The sequence below is a fragment of the Cricetulus griseus genome, assembly GCF_003668045.3.
Source record: "Cricetulus griseus strain 17A/GY chromosome 1 unlocalized genomic scaffold, alternate assembly CriGri-PICRH-1.0 chr1_1, whole genome shotgun sequence".
NCBI lineage: Eukaryota > Metazoa > Chordata > Mammalia > Rodentia > Cricetidae > Cricetulus > Cricetulus griseus.
The window spans coordinates 151,943,945-151,965,312 of NW_023276807.1; the positions used below are offsets into that span (position 1 = coordinate 151,943,945).

At 39.5% G+C, this 21,368-nt stretch overlaps 1 protein-coding gene across 1 annotated transcript; it reads right to left on the reverse strand.

The window, feature by feature from the left end:
- Positions 1 to 5,077: 5,077 nt before the first annotated feature.
- Positions 5,078 to 20,371, reverse strand: LOC100763430 (UDP-glucuronosyltransferase 2B31). The gene is made up of 6 exons (XM_035452564.1): positions 19,648 to 20,371; positions 16,686 to 16,834; positions 10,144 to 10,275; positions 8,151 to 8,238; positions 7,176 to 7,395; positions 5,078 to 5,357 (listed from the first exon to the last, which is right to left on the reverse strand). The coding sequence occupies exons 1-6, from the start codon at positions 20,369 to 20,371 to the stop codon at positions 5,078 to 5,080; spliced, it is 1,593 nt and encodes a 530-aa protein (XP_035308455.1).
- Positions 20,372 to 21,368: the final 997 nt, after the last annotated feature.

The following is a 21,368-nucleotide window of genomic DNA, read 5'->3' on the forward strand; positions in this document are numbered from 1 at the left end:
ATTTAAATTAGAAACAAGATTGTTTTGCACGTCAATCCCAATTCCCTCTCCCTCCCTTCCTTCCCTGCCGCCCACTAACACCCTACCTATGCCATACCCCTTCTGCTCCCCAGGGAGCTTCCATGGGATCTTCAGAGTCTGTCATATCCTTTGGAATAGGGCCTAGCACCCCCCCTCCCCGCCACACACACACACCATGTATCTGAGGTGAGACACTATCCCTCTATGTGGAATGGGCTCCCAAAGTCCATACCTATGCTAGGGTTAAGTACTGATCTACTACAAGAGGCCCCATAGATTTCCAAGGCCGACTCATTGACACTCATGTTCATGGGATCTGGATCAGTCCCATGCTGGTTGCCCACCTATCAGTCTGGGGTCCATGAGCTCCCCTTTGCTCAGGTCAGCTGTTTCTGTGGGTTTCACCAGCCTGGTCTGGACCCCTCTGCTCATCACTCCTTCCTCTCTGCAACTGGATTCCAGTTCACTTCAGTGTTTAGCTGTGGGTGTCTACTTCTACTTCAACTTCCATCAGCTGCTGGATGAAGGCTCTAGGATGGCATATAAATTAGTCATCAATCTCAATCAGGAGAGGGCATTTAAGGTAGCCTCTCTTGTGTTGCTTAGATTGTTAGTTGGTGCCACCTTTGTAGCTCTCCAGACATTCCCCTACTGCCTGATTTCTCTTTAAACCTATAATGTCTCCCTCTATTATATTATCTCTTATTTTGCTCTCTTCTGTTTTCCCCCCACTCAACCTTCCCGCATGTCCTCCTCTCCCCACCTCCCCTTCTCATTCTCCTAGTTCCCTCTCCCCTCCCCCCATCACTCAATTTGCTCAGGAGATCTTGTCTCCTGGGGACCATGTATGCCTCTCTTAGGGTCCTCCTTGTTTCCTAGCCTCTCTGGCGGTATGGATTGTAGGCTGGTAATCCTGTGCTTTATGTCTAGAATCCATATATGAGTGAATACATACCATGTTTGTCTTTTTGTGACTGGGTTACCTTACTCAGAATGGTTTCTTCTAGTTCCATCCATTTGCCTGCGAATTTCAAGATTCCGTTTTGTTGTTGTTGTTTTTTCACTGAGTAGTACTCCATTGTGTAAATGTACCATATTTTCTCTATCTGTTCTTCAGTTGAGGGGCATCTAGGATGCTTCCAGGTTCTGGCTATTACAAATAGTGCTGCTATGAACGTAGTTGAACAGATGCCCTTGTTGTATTAATGTGCTTCTTTTGGGAATATGCCTAAGAGTGGAATTGCTGGATCTTGTAGTAGACTGATTCCCATTTTCCTGAAGAAATCGCCATACAGATTTCCAAAGTGGCTGTACTAGTTTGCACTCCCACCAGCAGTGGAGGAGTGTTCCCCTTTCTCCACTTCCTCTCCAGCATAAACTGGCATTGATGGTTTTGATTTTAGCCATTCTGACAGGAGTAAGCTGGTATCTCAGAGTGGTTTTGATTTGCATTTCTCTGATGGCTAAGGATGTTGAGCACTGTCTTAGGTGTCTTTCAACCATTTTAGAATATTGAGAATTCTCTATTTAGTCCTGGACCCCACTTTTTATTTGTATTATTTGGTGTTTTTGGGACTAGCTTCTTGATTTCTTTGTAAATTTTGGAGATCAGCCCTCTGTCAGATGTGGGGTTGGTGAATATCTTTTCCCATTCCCAACAGAAAATTATTAACCATGATTTTTTTCTGATAATGTTCTATTCTATTTCATCATTTCATCTTTTTACTATATGAATATACATATAAAATGATTGGATTGTGATATATGTTGTCACTGTTTTCTAAACTGTAAAGGTTGCCCTTTTTGTTTGTGACTCTTACTACATGACCTTGACTAGCCTGCAACTTTCTGTGTAGACACAGGGTACATGGTAAGTGTCAGTTCCCAGAGTATACCTCATCCCCTGCCCCTGGTGCCAACTAGTCCACAGTTGGTTTTGTCTGACATGAACATGGCTTGGTGAGGGGCAAAATGCCCACATCCCATCATCAGCACCCCTGAATCATCTCCAATCCAGTCTAGGCCTCAACGAGAGAGAATAGCTTCTGAAATTTTGTACAAATATAGCATCCCTTTCACAAATAATAGGATCTTTTTTGGTAATTCTAAATCCATAACATGCCCACTGCAGTTTAAAAAAGACAAATATCACTCAAGAAGCAAAAGACCAGGAAAGCTGCCATGATACTGCCCTAGGGAAGCTTCACTTAAGACACCTCAACAATATTGCTGTTAAAACAGGACATGGTCAAATATAACACGAGTAGACATGCTAACAACATGGAAAGGCAGAAACCTCACAGAGGTCTGCAAGACTGCAAGACTACAAGGAATGTTGACAGAGGGAAAATAGTTCTCCCTGTAACACGAAAAGTAAAAACCCAGAGATAGATATTGGGGTTCAAACTGAAGATCAGAGAAGCAAAGTAACCAGCCACCAGAGAGCTCTTACCTCTATCTCAGGCTGAAAGGGCTACCCTGTCCTCAGCATGATTGGAGAACAATTCTCTCATGAGACCCTTTGGCTCCTCCTCTTATACCTCCCTAGTGCTGGGATTAAAGGCATGTGATCACAAGTTCCAGATCACCTTTGTGTGAGTTGTTTCTCTTTAACTCAGTGTGGCTTTGAACTAACAGACCCATATGCTTGTCTCTTGAGGCATAGGATTAAAGGTGTGTGCCACCACTGCCTGGCTTTATGACTAGCTAGTATGACTGCTGGGATTAAAGGTGTATCAACATTGTGGCTAGCTTTGCTGTCTGTACCCTCAGACAAGTTTTAATAAATCATAAAATATCACATCCCTAGTGATAACCCCCCAATTGGTTATCCAATGGTCTGAGCTCATATATATATATATATATATATATATATATATGTGACCAAACAGACTGAGCAAATTCTATTTATGTATTTAAGTGTGTGTGTGTGTATGAGATCATAACAAAAGACACAAAAGGCCATGATTTTTAGAGGCAGTGTGGGGTAAATGAGAAGGATTGGAAGAAGAAATTGAGAGAAAATGATGTCATACTGTAATTTTAAAAAGTCACCCAGTATGATTTTATCTGAAAGGTATAAACACGATTATGCAATATCTTATAGCACATACAAGAACTGAAGTAGATTTAAAGTAATTTCTTCATATGAAATACCCCATGTTGTGTCTTGTCCAACATGTCTCTGCTGTTTGGGCTATGGTGAGAAGGCTGGAATGCTTTGGTTTGATCCCATTTTGTCCCAAGTAGTACCCTTTGCATAGACAAGGAGAGGATGATTTCATGTTTCTGTAAAGTAGCATTAACAAAATGAATATATCTCACATTTGGTTTAGAATTGTTATGTATCCTGATGAATTTCAGGCTGAATATGTTGCTATCCTGTTGACTTCTGAATTCTAAAGTGGACATCGAATGTTAGCTCACTGACTTGTTTTGTGAAGCTGCAGGAATATGCTGTGTGTGTCTAATCCACCGTTTTCTATCTCTTAACTGTGTAGGAAATAACACCAAGAATAGTCACTGTGGTGGTTTGAATAGGAATGTCCCCTATGGGCTTGTATATTTGATTGCTTAATCACCAGGGTAGCACTCTTTGAAAGGATTAGAAGGCTTAGGAGAAGTGGACTTGTTAGGGTAGGTGTGGACTTGTTTGAAGACCTGTGTCGCTGGGGTTGGGCTTTGAGGTTTCAAAAGCCCAGCCAGGTTCAGTGTTTCTGCCTCTGTATCAGGTCATAGCTCCAGCATTTGCCTGCATGCTATCATGGTCCCCATCATGATGATAATGGACAAAAGCTCTAAAACTGTAAGCAAGGCCCCATTAAGCTTTCTCCTAATAGTTGCCTTGGTCACCCAGGTAAATCATAGATATTTCTAATTTTTAATGTATTTTTATTCTTAAGTAAATCTATGTGATTTACTTCTTTTTCCTATGTGATTTATTAAGTTTTTCATTCTTTTATTTGTGGTTTCTGTTACAATACTAAATTGTAGGGTTTTTTAACATTACATCCCTTGCTGACTCAGTAAATAAATCATTAAATTGCTATTATTTAAGGTGTGTATGTACATAGTAAAATGTTTACTGAAGTTAAACCTATTAACGTATCTATGATCTTTTTTAATTCAAGTAATATTTTTTGAGATGATACAAAAATCTCAAAATAATGAATTAGAGGGCTTTTTTTGGTTGGCAGGCTTAGTGAGTGGTTGTATTTCACTAGGTTTTTTTTTTTTTTTTTTTTTTTTGCACCACCAACGCCGGGCTTCACAATGTATTATAGGTTTATTTAAATTGTTTATCTGATCTTGATTTAACTTTGGTAAGTGGTACCTATTGAGAAAATGATCCATTTCTTTTAGATTTTCCAATTTTGTGGAGTATGGATTTTTAAAGTATGTCCTTATGAGTGTCTGAATTTCCCTCAGTGTCTGTTGTTATGTCCCCCTTTTTTCCTTCTGGTTTTGTTAATCTGGATATTCTCTCTCTGTTTTTTAGTTTGGATAAGGGTTTGTTTATCTTGTAGCTGTTCTTATGCCCATCATTGACTTATGAACTGGAATTAAGCCTGGTAAATTATGGCAATGTAACATGTAACTTACAGCAGTTCTTTTAAGATTTGTTTATTTTTATGTGGCTGAGTGTTCTTGCCTGCTTGAATATATGTACATAGTGTGCATGCAGTTCCTGAAGGAGTCAGAAGAGGGCATCAGATACTTTGGAGTTACTGATGGTCTTAGAGATAAAATTCAGATATTCCTCAAGGACAACAAGTGCTCTTCACAGCATGGAGCCATCTCTCCAACACCACAGAAGTATATTTTAAGAGGAACTAATACAGTTTGTTTGATCTTTACTTTTTCCTACTGTCTTGCACTGTGGCCAAAAATATTTCTAAAATATAATCAAGTATTAAAACTTTGTAAATAATACTATGATTTGATGAGTCAAGGAGAGAAAAGGTGTCTTGTCACAGGATGAAGGAATGTTCCAACCCAGCCTTCCCTTGCTGTGATGCACTGGAGGAGGTCCATGTGTCTGTCCTCCCCACTTCAGTTACTCCCTTTTCTTCTTCTTTCCACCTTTAGCAAATTTCTGACAACAAAAGAGACAGCACTTTGTAATGATGAAGATCACAGTCACCACACAGGCAAGCAGGAATCCAAGCACATCCAGAGAGTGGTACTGGAACCAGGTGAGGTCATGTGCTGCCACACGAAGGTGCTTGGCTCCTTTATTGCGCATGACATACTCAACCCAGAAGACAGCTCTGTCCAGGGGCTTCACTGGCTGATCATGGTGAATTCTTGATAGCCGCATGGCGTTCTCCTTATAGCTAAAGATAAATGTAAAGGAGAAGCACAAAAACATCAACATTAAATGTCAATCAATTCACTGAAGAGCATCAGGCCTATGAAAGGTCAGAGAAAGCATAATGAGACCAAATCATGTCATAGAAGAACAGTAGGAGGGGTATGGCTTGGGGAGGGGCATGTTTGAAAGTTCGCCTGTAAACTGGTATTCTCTGAGAAGTGCTTTTCAAAAATGAAAAGGAAAAAAAGGGGAAAAATGAAATGGAAAATTATTTGGAGAAGTAAATCTTTTCAGGATATGGTTGTTATTAAGCCATTCCAACCACGGTAAGTGAGATAGTTGAATGCTGAGTAATCGATCATGTTGATGCTTTTGAGGACTGATTGTGCCACTGATTAAAAACAGATAAATGAAGAGAAAGATACATGTTTTTCAAAGGATGATATAAGTACTAGGGTGTAATTGATAGCTTGCCTAGAATACCTGATGGCCTGAATTCAACCCTAGTACTGCAAACACATAAACATCCAAACACAAAACCCAAATATTGCCTGCTCGGCATGCAGAGAAAGTATAATTAAAAAATACATCTGTATGTGGTGTGTGTGTGTCCACATGTGCATGCATGAACACTCCTCCACCATATGAATTCCAGGGATGGAACTCAAGCTGTTAGGACTGGTGGAAAGAACCTTTACCCACTCACCCATCTGCTGATGCCAGAAAGTGGAAATCTTATTGAGATTGGTTAGAGTGTAATATTGCATGGATCCTATGAAAAACCTCAATGCATTCCTGAATATACTGAAAACAGAAATGCCCCAGGTTGAACTTGAATTTTTCTACCACTATGAGTCTATTAAAAGAAACATTCAGCAATATATCAAAGAGACACCTGGAAGCCCATGGCTATTGCAGCACTAGCTATAATAGCCAAGTGAATTGACTGAGGTGCCCATTGTGTGACAATGGATAAAAAAGGGGTATGAAAACACTGAATATGTTCTTTATTGTTATATTAAAAAATAATAAAATATAATAATATTATATAATGTTATTCAGCCATTGCAAAGAAGGAAATTTGCACTAACAATATACAGTTGGAGGATATTTTATTAAATCATACAAACCAGACCCTAAAGGAAAATACTGCACATTCTCACTACTGTGAGGAAACTACCAGAGCTGATTTCATAGAAGAGAGGGTAGCACAGTGGTAACTGGAGTCCAGGAAGGAAAGGAGGGAAGGGGTTAGAGACAGGTCAGCTAACAGATAAATCCTGCTACTGGATAGCAGGATAGTGCACTACAGTAGAGGCAGTGACTGTGACTCACAATTTACATGTCTAATAAGAAGTGAAAGAGCAACACTGTGACAAATGAAATAATACAATTTTAAGGAGATGGAAATGTGAGTATCCTGATTTTGCTTTACATATTCTCTGATGTATGTTTGTAAGTATGCATGTATGTATGTGTAATTATCTACTCTTTAATAAGTGAATAGTTTAACAGGAGTTTCAGAAACCTTGGGCTTTGAACTAATACATTTTCTATCTTTCAGATTTACTATCCTGTTTTTTGATTTGATCAGATTTTTGAAAATTGTGTCCTTTAATTTAGCAAGAGAAAAAGGTTTCCAGTGGCAAATTATTCTAAACTAAGTTCTTTTACAGAAGTCCCCAGGGAAAGTTTGCAGTCTTGGTTGACAGTAAAAGTTCATTCAACAGTGGGTAACAGTAATTTTCTTCAAAATTAGGATAAATATTAGGTAAAATCAACAGTTATTGTTGAGGAAATTTATCTGGAACACTACAAATTAAACGGTCACTGTACTTACGAAGGGTCAGTTGTGACTGTCTTCACTGCATTGAACAAATCTGTACTGGACATTGTGAGAAAGTCCAGTCTCATACCCGCTCCTTTGGTCTTCATGTGAACAACATTATCAAATTGGTCTGTAAACAAAGGAATGCCAACCACAGGGACCCCGTGGTAGATCGCCTCATAGATGCCATTGGTGCCACCATGAGTTATAAAAGCTTTGGTTTTAGGATGACCTAGTAAGGGGAGAGATTAAAGGCAACTATTAGTCTTATGTCTGAGGAAGAAAATGAGAGGCAGGGAAAAAAGCACGTAAAGGGCCAATACTCTCTAGACAACATTATCATAACCATAACCATGGGAGTGCACTGAATGCCCTTATGACTTAGAAGAAGGAGTATTCCAAGTCCCCAAAGGATGACTCAAGGTCACATAGGGCAGGTGGAGTGTGGAAGTAGAATGATTTTGTGAAATGTGCAAAAAGGGAAGCGCTTCTCCAAAAGGGAGGACAGGCAGTGGGTTCAGGAGAGTATGTTCTCCTAAAGAAATAGTGAAGCTAATGCTTTGGATGGGTTGGCTCCACACAATAGGGGTTGAGGGTTCATTTTGATGGAATCAGACTGAGGACACTTCATCATATGTAGTACCATCTGATGATGTGGGGTCTGTCGGGGAGCATAGTAAATGAAGAGTCATTAATGAAAGAATATCATTCCCATTGTCATTTATAATTGCCCTACAGTAGGGGAAATAGTAGATGTAAGTTACAGAAATAGGAGGTGCAAAGAAAGATTGACTTAAATGTTTTTGAACAGTAATTATAGCGGAGATAGAAATGGATTCTCCTATCTCGACTGTCACTGTATAGCATATTCATAACAGTTCTTCATTATCTCCAGGACTAGATCACTGTTGTCATAAATGCATCAGTGCTGACATTCACCTTCCTGAGCAGCCATTCCTCATGTCTCAGGGGTCTCCTGATGCTTACCAAGAAGGTCATTCTGGGGGATCCATTTGTACAGCTGAGTGTTGGAGCCCAAGGTGTCTGGCTTCTTGCCTTCAAATCGCCAAAGAACCTGTTAAAATGAAGCTAGCCTCTATTACTTTGGTCAAATATCAAGTTACTCCTGTTAGAATTCTGGCTAGATTAAGAAACAATGGAGATAAATGCCCAGTCTCTAAGAGCCAGGCAGTGTGGATGGATGATGGGAACCATGAAGAGTACCACAGTCAGGATGCAGGTGCCTTTCACTCTCCTGCTTTTGTTCTCATGCTTGTTCAAGTTTCAGCATGTCACCTCACATTTAGTCAACAGCAACTTAGGCAAAGTTAAGCTCAGTGATGTCAATCAGGAGTTAAGAAATGTGTGAATGTAATTCTAGATCAATAATCCATCAAAGTTACTACTATATACCTGGTTTTGTTTTTCCAATACATATTTATAGCAGTTTTTAATTTTCCAAATTCACTACAACTATTTGCCCATGGTATTTGAATTAGTTCACTTATAATCCCTTCTATATAGGTATTTTATTAGATTAGACTCTTGAAGTGTGACACTGTCTAAGTACAGAGCAAGTTCCCAAGTTATCTCTTGTTCAGAATTAACAGGTCAGTCTCCACAGCTGGAACTGAGGCTGGCAAATCCTGTCTTTTTCTTTTGGAATAGCAGGGTAAATAGTACTGTGCATAGGCCTATATTACAATGTTTGTGATCTCATTTGGCCAAGAATACAAATTTAAGACTACAACTCCAACTCTAAGTTATTAAACTTATATTTTATATTTTTCTTTTATTTGTGTGTTTTTTTTTTGAGACAGGTTTTCTCTGTGGCTTTGGAGGAACTAGCTCTTGTAGACCAGGCTGGTCTCCAACTCACAGAGATCCACCTGCCTCTGCCTCCCGAGTGCTGGGATTAAATGCATGCGGCACCAACGCCTGGCTATTTTTCTTTTATTTAAAGGAGATTTTTTTCTATGAAATATATTCTACTCACGGTTTCTTCTCCCACAACTCCTTATCTCCCCTCCTATCTAAATCTGTACCCGAAATTTCTCTCTGTTCTTACAATAATCTGAAACACCCCTTTGGGGATCAAATGACCCTTTCACAGAGATTCCCTAAGACCATCAGAAAAATCAGGTATTTACATTACAATTCATAACAGTAGCAAAATTATAGCTATGGAGTAGCAACAAAAATAATTTTATGGTTGGGGTCACCAGAGCACGAGTAACTCTATTAAAACATTAGGAAGGTTGAGAACCCATGAGATGAAGGGAAAGTGAACAATCCAGAATAGTACAAATTGCATTTTAAAAATAGGACTTATTTTCATTTATGTGTAAGTTAGTGTTTGCGTGCATGTGTGTGTGTGTGTGTGTGTGTGTGTGTGTGTGTGTTCATATGTATGGGAAATATTTGTGGCTGTCATCTGAGGCCAGAGAGTGATTTGGATCCCATGGGATGCAGTTACAGGCAGTTGTGGAGCTGCCAGACAGGGAGGCTCAGAAGTAAGCTCAGGTCTTCTGTGTGAGCAACACATGCCCTTCAAGAATGTTCCTCCTCTCTTCTCCTACCACTGCCAATTTTCTGCTTATTGCTACTGGTTGTTACTGGTTACAATTTAATAGCAGTCTGATTACACTGTACTATGTGTAGAGTCCCCAGTTTCCTCGAGGAAAATGGAGGAAATAACAAGGCAGATTCTGTTATCTGCCTATAATGCCTTTCTAATACCAAGTGCAGAAACACTTAAGTGTTTTTCTTTCTAAACACAATATTAATAACAAAGTTATTAATCAAAAACACCACCCACTATTTGGCACCTGTCCCCCATATTTCTGTGTCACAGATGACTTCGGAGATGATCTAGAGGAATCACCACAGCTTCAGTGTCACACAGGTGGTCTCTGCAGTCACACCTGAACAGGATGTAACCATCTTAGTGAGGATGAAACAGTGAGGCACTGTATCTCACCTTCTGTGGAATCTGGGCGAGGCCTGCTGCAATCACATTGGCCCTTTCTTCTGTTAGGTTACCCACCATGGATCCCAGGGAAAACACCACAACACCATGTTCTCCAGAAGACTGGACAAAGTCCTCTATTTCCTGTAAATGAAATATCAGCCCATCACAAAGAGCAGCAACACCAAACCTCCTGCATAAAAACTGACACCACCCTCCACAGGAAGACACGGAGCAGCATTAGAAATGTTAGAGGAGTGGGTGCTTTAAAACTGTTCACACCCACATATAAGATGTACAGTTGCAGCCAATTGGATGGTTACAGTTCTCTGTTACATGTATGTATGTGCTCACAGAAACAGCCTTGGAACACAGTCATCGTTTCTTTTTTTCATTTTCATCTTGAAAAACATAATTTGAAGTAATTAAGTCCAAAATTCTCATTTCCCTTTCCAGCCTCTAGTTTACTGTAACTTTCCTTTATGCTTCCCTGATTTTGACTAGAACATAGTATGTGTCATGATCTCTATGATATTCTTATATTTATTTAACCTGGTGTGATTTCATTATGATTCTTATAAGTCATCGTGTGTCCTTATTCCATGGATTTTAAGGGCTTAGTTATATGTTTTTGTATTGGTATACTATGTATTGCTTACCAAAAACCTATTTATTTGTTCTTAGATTGCTGCTACGCCTATAATTATCCTTCCACAGATATGTTCTTGAGATCCTTCTGTTACTTGCACATCCAGGAGTGGAATCCATGATGCAGAAATCCATTTCTAATTCACAGAAAACTCCATTTTCTTTTCAGTAGCATGTTTTTTTTTGTTGTTAGTTTTGTTAGAAAAATATTTCCTATTTGAGATCACTCTCTTTTATTGTACATACATGTGCAAGCATATGTGTATATGTATGTAGAAATGTGTTTGTTGACAAGAAGGTTCTTATTCTTGTCTGTTTCATTAAAAAAAAAAGCAGAGAAAGCAACTGTATACCTCACAAAATGTTTTTCCTGGCCAGACTGTAGTGGTTTGAATGAAAATGGCCCCGCTGGCCCATAAGGAGTGGTACTTTTAGGAGCTATGGCTGTGTTGGAGTAGGTGTGGCCCTGTTGGAGGAAATGTGTCAGTGGAGATGGGTTTTGAGGATTCAGATGCTCAAGCCAGGCTCAGTGTCACCCTCTGTTCATGCTGCCCGACGTAGACCTGTCAGCTCTTTCTCCAGCACTATGTCTGCAGCATGAGTCCCTGCTTCCTGCCATAATGATAATGGATCAAACCTCTAAACTATAATCCAGCCCCAATTAAATGCTTTCCCTAATAAGAGTTGCCAGGGTCATGGTTTCTAGTCACAGCAATAGAAATCCCGAGACGCAAATTATATTAGTCTTATCTCAGCTCATTGTTCAGAACTTGGCTTTTGGTTCATCTCTTTGTATTTTGTGTTTGTGTATTTTTTTGGCATAGTCAATTTTTAGCAATATTTTATTTATTATTAAAGAATTTCATTCAATGTATTTTACTTTGAGAAATTTTCCTTTTTTCTCTTTCATCTTTCCCCATTGATTCTACTTTCCCCATCTAGTCTTGGGGATGGGCCTACACTGGTATGTGGACACCCTACCATGCATCATGCCATTAGAGAGAACTGACTTTCCCTCTCCCAGCAGCTACCAACAGTTCCTGATCTCATCAGGGGATTTCATGTGCACTCAGATTTCAGAAGCTGCACTCTAACATGGTGGTTCTCCATCTGTGGGTTATGACCCCTTCGGCAAATCTTTATCTCCAAAATCATTTCACTACAGCTTTATAAACAGCAGTAAAATTACAGTTATGAAGTAGCAACAAAAATGATTTTTTGGTTAGGGGTCATCGCAACATGAGGAACTGTATTAAAGGGTTACAGCATTAGGAAGTTTGAGAGCCACTGCTCTTACAGAATCTTATTGAATTAATGTGACCCAGATGCTGACATTAGTCCTGATTGTCCTGCACATATTTCCCTTTTCCTGCATAGTCCTTCCTTGAGGATATCTGATAGTAAATATCTTGAATGACTTTTTTCCCATAACAGTTATGGTGCTCTACTGCAGAATGCAACAGATTCATCTTTGGTGTCCCGAAGCTCTGGACTCTTCATTCATGGGCATTTGTCAAACCATGTTTTTCACTCATGACTGACTGGCTAATAAGTATTGAATTAAAACATCTACTGATGCTAGTGATCCTGGGTATTGTTTTTTAGTGACCTAACCATCTTCTTTAAGTTTAATTAGAACTCAGGGGCAAAAAGGATGCCAGTTCCCTAGATATCTCAGTTTTAGTGGACGGGCAGAATCTTTGTTATATTTGTAGGTTCTTGGATGAAAAAGAACCTGTTCAGTAGAAGTCTTAGTTGTTCCCTGCCTCTACATTGGGAACTATTCCCTTACTCTGTCCCTTACTTTTCCCATGGGGTGTTTGTCAAGAATTCTCTGAATGTCATTCTAGCATGTGACTCCTTAGCTCTTTCCTTACAGATTCCACTTTAACAAAATGTATGGTTTTAGTCTAGGTATATCATTCAGTGAGCTTTTCTACAACAAAATCAAATGCATTGCCAAAATTGTCCCAGAAATCTTGCTACAAGCACATATTCACTTTTAGAACTTGTTTTCAAGGTACTGTCTTCCCTTTTCCTTTAATACAACAATGGGTACAACTTACCATTCCTAAAAAGAATATTTCTCCTTCTAATTGTTCTTTCTTAGTTAGGGCTTCTATTGCTGTGAAGAGACATGATGGCCATGGCAGCTCTTATAAAAGATACCATTTAATTGGGTCATTTACAGTTTAGAAGTTTAGTCCATCATCATCATGGTGGGAAGGAAGCATGGTGGCCTGAAGGCAGGCATGGTGCTGGAGAAGGAGCTGAGAGTTCTACATCTTTATCTACAGGCAACAGGAAGTGAACTGAGATTCTGGGCATGGCTTGAGCATATATGAGACTTCAAAGCCCGCCTCCATGGTGCCACACTTCTTCCAGCAAGGCCATACCTACTCCAACAAAGTGATACCTCCCAATAGTGCCATTCCCTCTGAGCTTATGGGAGCCAATTACATTCAAACTACCACATAATCTAATCTTTCTTTCAGAAATAAATCTTTCTTTACACAAATGAAAATGATGCCAAACACAGTGGCACACACCTTTAATCCCAGCACTTGGGAAACAGAGTCAGGTGCATCTCTCTGAGTTTGAGGGCAGCCTGGTCTATGGAGTGAGTTCCAGGACAGTCATGGGTGTTATACAGAGAAACTATGTTTCAAAGAAACATACAAACATAAAAAAAATGAAAAATTTCTCACTGTCAGACATTGTTCATAGCATTTTTCCAAAGGCATAGTTTCTAGCTGGACCTCCCAGTGTCCTGAGGAATGCAGCATCCCTATAACTCAGATGTATGTGTGGGACACTCTTTTACCCGAAGCAGCTTCATTCAGTGTTCTAAGTTGCTGATGTTCTTTTGAAGCCTCCTTATCTATGCAGTAGGAACTTTGCTCTGTACTCTTAGAACAATTCCTGTTTCAAACTGCCATTAATGAGATAGACTATTTTCATTTCATAGCTTCTTGTCCAAATGGTCAACCCTGAAAACATTCATACAGACTAAACAGGTTGTATTTATGTGTTTACATATGTGAGCACACACTAATATGTATATAACAACATTTAATGAAAAGGAGGCTATGAATTTGAAGAAAGCAAAAAGGGGTATATGGGAGGAAGGGAAGGGGGAAATGATGTAACTTTAATCTCAAAAAATAAAAGGAATAATAAAAATGCCCATTAGAGAAAAGTGTAGGAATAAAATTAAAATTTACTCATACTTGCCATGCAATACTATGTCTGCTTTAACAAAATGTATGGTTTTAGTCTAGGTATATCATTCAATGATTTACTGCGAGCTTAGTGTGCACAAGACCTTGGGTCCAATCCCAGCAAGCACACACAGCAATTAATTTATTTTTATTCTATTTGTGTAATACAGACACACACACACAAATAAAACCACAATATGATATATATGTTTAGGAAGAAAATCCTGTTATCTAAATCTTTAGTCCTAAAAGAAAGTACAATGTCAAATTTGCATCTACCCCCTTACATTTTCTAAGCACACCTGTGCTATGCTTGACTAGATACTTAAGAATTCTGATACAATAATTGTAATGTGCACACAGTATACATTTATAACTAACACCTGCTTGCTGAAATTCTTTTTATTGTTTCTTTTATGAATAATTGTTATGAATAATAATTAAATATACTTATTTTTATGTATAGTTTCCTATGAGTGTATTGTGAAACAAATGCCAATGATTTTTTTTATTCACACTTAAATCAAGGTAAATAGTACATTCACCCAACTATATATTACTCAGAGTTTTAGTTTGGGAATTCTTAAAATCCTGTCTCTTACCAACTTTGGAATATACAAAAATGTTTTTATTTGTTGTTTCTTTGTTTTGTTTTGCTTTTTGAGACAGGTTTTATTTGCATAGCCCTGTCCTGGATCTCACTCTGTAGACCAGGCTGGTCTCAAACCCACAGAGATCCTCCTGCCTCTGCCTCCCAAGTGCTGGTAGTAAAGGTATATGACAACACCACTTGGCTTCACAAAATGTTTTAAAATGTGCATTTTAAATGATTTTCATTGGTATAATTTAATTAATTCATTAAGTTTATTATTTTGTGTATGAGATCTGAAGACAATTTTGAGACTTAACTCTCTCTTTTTACCATTTAGGCCCCAGGATCTAGCTCAGATTCACAGGCTTTCTTCCAAGTGCCTTTAAAGCCCCAGCCACCTAGAAGGCCTGCAATTTGTATCCTTGATGTATTTTGTCAAATATATACTTTCAAATGCACATTAAATTTTAGTGTCTACTGAGAGGAAGAAAGAACATTGGAGGGATAATTCCCATCCAAAGGATCAAAACTGTTGAAACATTTTAAGACTGAAAACTATTTCCTATAATTTCCGTACAGTTTATACTATTCCTAATTATCATGAGTAAACATGTTTCTACCTCTGCTTCCTTCTTTCTTCCTTTCTGCTGCACTGGCCATGTGGGGCCAGCTCTCCAGCACTGAACCTCACCTGAGCACACTCTTTAAGTGTTCCCTCTACCCCCCTCCAAATACCAACCAAAATGTTGGTATTGACATTCCCTTAATGTTAAGACAAAATCTTTGTACCAGGCTTTTTCTTTAGGGCCGCTAACCAGCTCCCAAATCATAACACACAGACTTACTAGTTTTGAATGCTTGCCTAGTTTAGGCATATTTCTGGCTAGCTTTTTTAACTTAAATTAACCTGTTTCTCTTTATCTACCTTTTATCTCTGGTCTTTTTACCTTTTCTTACTTTCTTGCTTTCTCTAGGTTTCACTGGCTGAAGGCTGCCTGGCTTCTGCCTCCTCCCTTTCTTCTCAAGCCTACATTTCTCCTCCTCTTTATTCTCTCTGCCTGACCGCTCTGCGTATCCTTTCTCTGCCTAGTTACTGGCTGTACAGCTCTTTTTTTTACACCAATCAGGTGCCTTAGGCAGGTAAGGTGAAACGAATGCAACACAAAACAAATGCAGCATAAACAAAAGAAGCACAGCTCTACATAGCTAAAGTACCATTCTGCAGCACAAACAAATGTAACACACCTTCGTCCTGTCAAAATAATATTCCTGAACACAGCTCCTGTAAACAGCACTGGCCTGCACAGAACTTAGGAATCTTCCCTCAGCTTTCAGACTTCTCAGTTACTTCTCAGACATCTCAAGTAGCTTTGGAAACAGACATGTAGTCTTGGGCATAATATCAGATTGTATGTTGCTGTCATTGCACAACTAAAGGAGGGGTCTCCAGGGACAATTCTTTCTAGAGCAGAAAAAACCTTTCAGTTTTCTTGCATCATGAAGTATTATATTAGCTAAAATCACAAAGCATTCCTCTGACCCTTCAAAGTGATATCATCCTATGAGCTTACACAATTAATTTACAATCATTAACTAAGGGCAGATTTTAGTGATCAGAGACATACTGAGTTTTCTTTACTAAGCAAAACTATTTCCCTGTGTGTGTTCCATCTCTCCTCTTTACTTTTACTGCCAGGCCACTTGGCCTTTCCTCAGTGTAACATTTCCATAGTTTTGTTGCTTGCTCACAGTTTGTCTTTGAAGTAGAATTGCTGGTGTTTCTGGGTAAGTCTGTGCACACTCTGTGTCTCTGTATACTCAGCACTTTCCTGTGGAGTGTCCCTGTCACTTGTCTGTATGTTCTGCATGAATTATTGAGATTTTCTCTGTGCTGAGTAGTGCTCTAACTGCCCCTATCCTCAGATGTCCCATAGAGCTCAATAAAGGAAATTCAGACTCTTGTTTCTACTGGCCAGTTTCTTAATTTCTTGTGATGCTCTTAAGTTTGACACAAACATTCTGAGGGAATGAAATGTATCACTCCTGCCAAATGTGCAAGGCAAAGAGAAGCAAGCAAACAGGAATATATCTACCTTAGGCAGAGGCTTGGCAGGTCTGCAATGCAGTCCTCCAACAAAATCAAAATTTGGTAACACAGGGTGAGGAAATTCCAAATCCCAGTAGGTTCGAATGAGCCATATATCTGCCTTCCCCATTATCTCCAGGAGTGTTGTGGGTCTTCCTGAAAAGGAATCAGAACAGTGAAGGTACAACAGTGACAAAAACATCAGGTGAAGATGAATATTCCAGGTAGTTTTCTGAAAGCACTTTTGATACTTGGGAGAAGATAACACTACTGTAACACACCTTGGAAATGCATTAACAAATATCTAGATATGCCACTGAAGTATAATCAAATGCCATTATATATGAATCATGTTTGTTATACTAAAGGAAACACCTTTCTCGGGACTCTCTATCTAGTTTGCCCTGTGTAGTTGCTGGAACCTTGATGTATGTTCCTCTAAGTGAACTGAGAATTTTGTGCTATTTTGTTTTGAGATTTTCTGATGGAGCCCAGGGTGGTCCCTATGTCACTATGTAGTCAAAGTTGACCTTGAACTCCAGATCTGCTTCCAACACATCACAGCTGCTGGGATTACAGGTATGTGCTGCCATGTCCAATGTAAACATTTGAGGGGATTCTGTTTCAGGATTTCATTTTGAGACAGGTTCTTACTATATCCTCCTGACTGACCACCATGAAAATGTTGATTATGCCTGAGCTTGTTGTCCTGGTACTGCTCTTAAATTATGACTGAATGTATGTATATGTTTGCAAATAATAAGTGGTAAGTCCTAGAATATAGAAAGAGACCCTTATTTACTACATTTTTTCTTTTAAAAAGACACCATTTAAAACTCTAAAGCTATTAATTTCCATGTCAACACAAGCATTGTAGGATTGTAAAAGTTATTTACTTAATTACATTGTGTGTGTGTGTGTGTGTGTGTCTGGGTGTGTGTGTGTGTGTGTGTCTGGGTGTGTGTGTGTGTGTGTGTCTGGGTGTGTGTGTGTGTGTGTGTGTGTCTGGGTGTGTCTGGGTGTGTGTGTAGAGGTCACAGGCCAGAGGACATTTGTAGGAAGGCATTTTTGTCTTTTTACTACTTATATCCTGTGAATGGGTGTAATGTCTTCTGGTTTGGGGGCATGTGCCTTTACATAGTGAGCCATTTGCTGGCACTATTAAAGGTTTAAAAGAGAAGAATTTTAAACACCCAGTGACTGAACATGGGTTCCTAAAATCCTGCATTCATAAACTTGCTGAGTCTAAGACAGAGACAGTATTTGTCAAAATTGTGGTAGAAATTCATTATGTAAGGTCAGAAAATGTTCAAATTTTACATAAAATAACTATCTTAGGAGTGATAAGTTCTCCATCCTGTCTAGATAACTGTGGTTTAAATATGTGTCAGCCCTCTGTCACTCTCGAATGCAATTGAATGAGTTTAAAACAACCATTTTAGAGGTCAGCCAGATGGGCCAATGGATTAAAACACTTGATATGCAAGTTGGCAAACACACTTCCATCCTCAGATTGTGTGTAAAAGTGTAAAGAGAGAATATACTCCACAGATTGTTCTTTGAATTCCACATGTGTTACCTTAACATTCAGCTTACCAACCAGTACACAAATAAATAATACTGATAATAGTGTTGGTGATGATGATTATGATAAAATACCACTCTGATGGGTAATGTACTTCTGTGTCTGTTTATCTTATTGATTGTTGAATAAAGTACTGTTTGGCCAATGAGGCAGCAAGTTAGGTGGGAGGATTCTGGGAAATGTAGTAAAGAAGTGGTAATCCAGGCAGGAAGTGACATAGCAGGAAGACTCATATTTAAGGAAGGACAAGCAGGAAGTGGTCCCTTTCCCGTTCCTCTCTTCCTCCAAATTCGTGATGTGATCCACCAGCAAGGGAGGATGCAAATGGAAGGCATCCGATAAGATAAGTCTTATAAAATATATAGATTTATGATAATTAAGACTGAGCTAACAGATGAGAATCCTAGTTATTGACCAAGCAGCATTTGTACATAATAGAAGTCTCTGTGTACTATCTGGGATCCTAACTCGAGCAAGGGGCTGGTATAAAGCACACACATGGCAGTAGTGCTTGGCGGCTTTTGGCAGGAAAGATTTATTGTAACACCACTCAGGTAAAATTGTTCTAAAACATGAGGTAAAATAGTAAATGGCTATGTACTTGCTTAGAGAAACCCACAAAGTACTGCTTGGTGAGTATGTGCCATAGTGAAGTGTTTTGTGCAAGTCATAGCCGAGGCTTTTCTTTTTTTCTTTTTTTAAAAATTTTTTAAAATTAGTAACAAGCTTGCTTCACATGTCAATTCCAGTTCTCTCTTTCTCCCCTCTTCCCCCGCCACCCACCAACTTCCCTAAGTCCCCACCACACCTGCCTCTGCTCCCTAAGGAGGGTGAGGCCTCCATGGGGGATCTCCAAAGTCTGTCATATCATCCCAGGCAGGGCCTCAGCCCTCCCCCATGTGTCCAGACTGAGACAGCATCCCTCCATGTGGAATGGGCTCCCAAGGTCCATTCATGTGCCAGGGGTAAATACCCATGTACTACCCAAGGCCCCATAGAGTGCTGAGGCCTCCTCACTGACACCCACATTCAGGGGATCTGGATCAGTCCCACACTGGCCTCTCAGCTCTCAGTCTGGGGTCCCTGAGCTCCCCCAAGTTCAAATCAGCTATTTCTGTGGGTTTCACCAGCCCAGTCTTAACCCCTTTGCTCATCACTCCTCCCTCTCTGGAACTGGGTTCCTGGAACCCAGTAGCCAAGGCTTTTCAATTTGGCATTGGGACATAGGCTTTTCTGCAATGCTTTGAATTTAACAGATAATTTCAGACTTTTCACCATTTTACCTAGGAGAGATAAAACCTTCTGCTGCCAATCCTTTTCTTTCAAGTCTCCTTCAATGACACAGCAATTGAGAATGGAACAATTCCAACTCAACAGTACTCACCTAATACTTCAGTGTAAAGCTGATTCCACTTCTTCTCATTAAATGTTTGGAACCAGAAGTCAAAACAAAGCACATAGAGTACATTTTGTACCCTCTCCATGAACGTCATCCGATCACTCAATTCTGACATGGCAGGTGGCACGTAGGAAGGAGGTAGTGGGAGTCCGCCACTGTACTTTACGTATGTGGAGCCAGGGAAGAAGCGGAGACTGAACACAAGTGGTGTCTTGAGAATCTCAGCCAGCAGATCACCACAGGGTAAGAAGGGATCTGCCAGGATGACATCAAAGCTTGAATTTTGTAGCTTTGTCATGAGTTCCTTGTTCAAAACAACATCTTTGCAGAGACTCTCAGAATATTCTGATTCTAACAAAAACAGTTCTTGCAACATTAAAAAGTATCTCCAAAATGATAGCTTTGGTAGCTCATAAATGTATTTATTGATGGATTCTATGAAAAATTCCTCTAAACCATCCATGTCATATGTCGTAGGGTATGTTTCAAATTCAATAGCAGATGTGTCTTCAACCTCATAAGAAAAGGAAACTGAAGGTCTTAGAACAATCACTTCATGACCCTTCTTCACAAGCTCATCTAGGATTGTCTTTAAGTTGAGCCAATGGCTGAATTCCACTGGCCAAACCAACACCTTCCCACCACTCACAGGTCCAAAAAAGCCACTCAGCTGTAGCAGGAGCAGGGCTGCTATAATTTTCACAGACATCTTGGTTAAATTCAGAACTGCCTTTCAAATGGTGATTGCTCTGCTCCTGAAGAGATAGACAGAGTAATAATTAGTTAAAGTGTAACTTGTACTCACAAAAGCAAACACACACTGGGTAGTCATAGCCTCTGGATACCAAGTGCAAAAACCAGAAGGCATTATGTGAAACTGTGAAATGACTCATGATTTTCAGTGACCTTGAATGCATAATGTACTGGGAGAACAGTGGAAAGTGAGATCTCTCTCTCTCTCCCGCCTTCTTCTAATGTAGCTTCCTTGATAAAGAACTTGAAAGAAAGACATAACTCTTGGGTCACATTTTTTTTTTTTAAATATCACAGTGTGTCTTCATATGAATGTTGGAAATATCAATCATTTACCATACTATTAAATGATTTTAGGTATATGAGTCAGCGGTTCACAGTATAAGCTCAGAATTCTAAACACTGAAATTAAGTTTAGAGCTTATTCTATCCTAGATAGAAGCCCATTGGGTCCAGCTCTGCCCAACCAGGACTCTGCTTTCTTGTAACTAGTCAGCCTGCAGGAATGAATATATTTTGAGACACTTCTGCTTCTCTCTGTGACTATCAGACTATTGAAAGAATGGACCCCAAGAAATTAGAAGTTTCCCAGTGACCTTTTGCTAGGAGAAGAAATGTCTGAAGCCTTGGGGGCACCCAGGAGGAGTCTGTCCTCAAGAGGGCCATTTACAAGGTATGTAGACAAAGCTTTCTAAAGAGCCTAGGAGCTAAGATAATGGTGGCAAGGGACCACACCATGGTGGACTGCTTTAGCTATGCACATGGCTTGTCAGAATCCCAAAGATGGAGTAGGTTAAGGGTGACTGGCTTTCATTGTCTGTCTTCCTGAAGTGATCACAATGAATAAATCTGTTTTTTCTGCATTTCACAATTAATTTGGTTTCTTTGGTTGGCTTTGTGTGTGTGTGTGTGTGTGTGTGTGTGTGTGTGTATGTTTCTGTATGTGTATAACC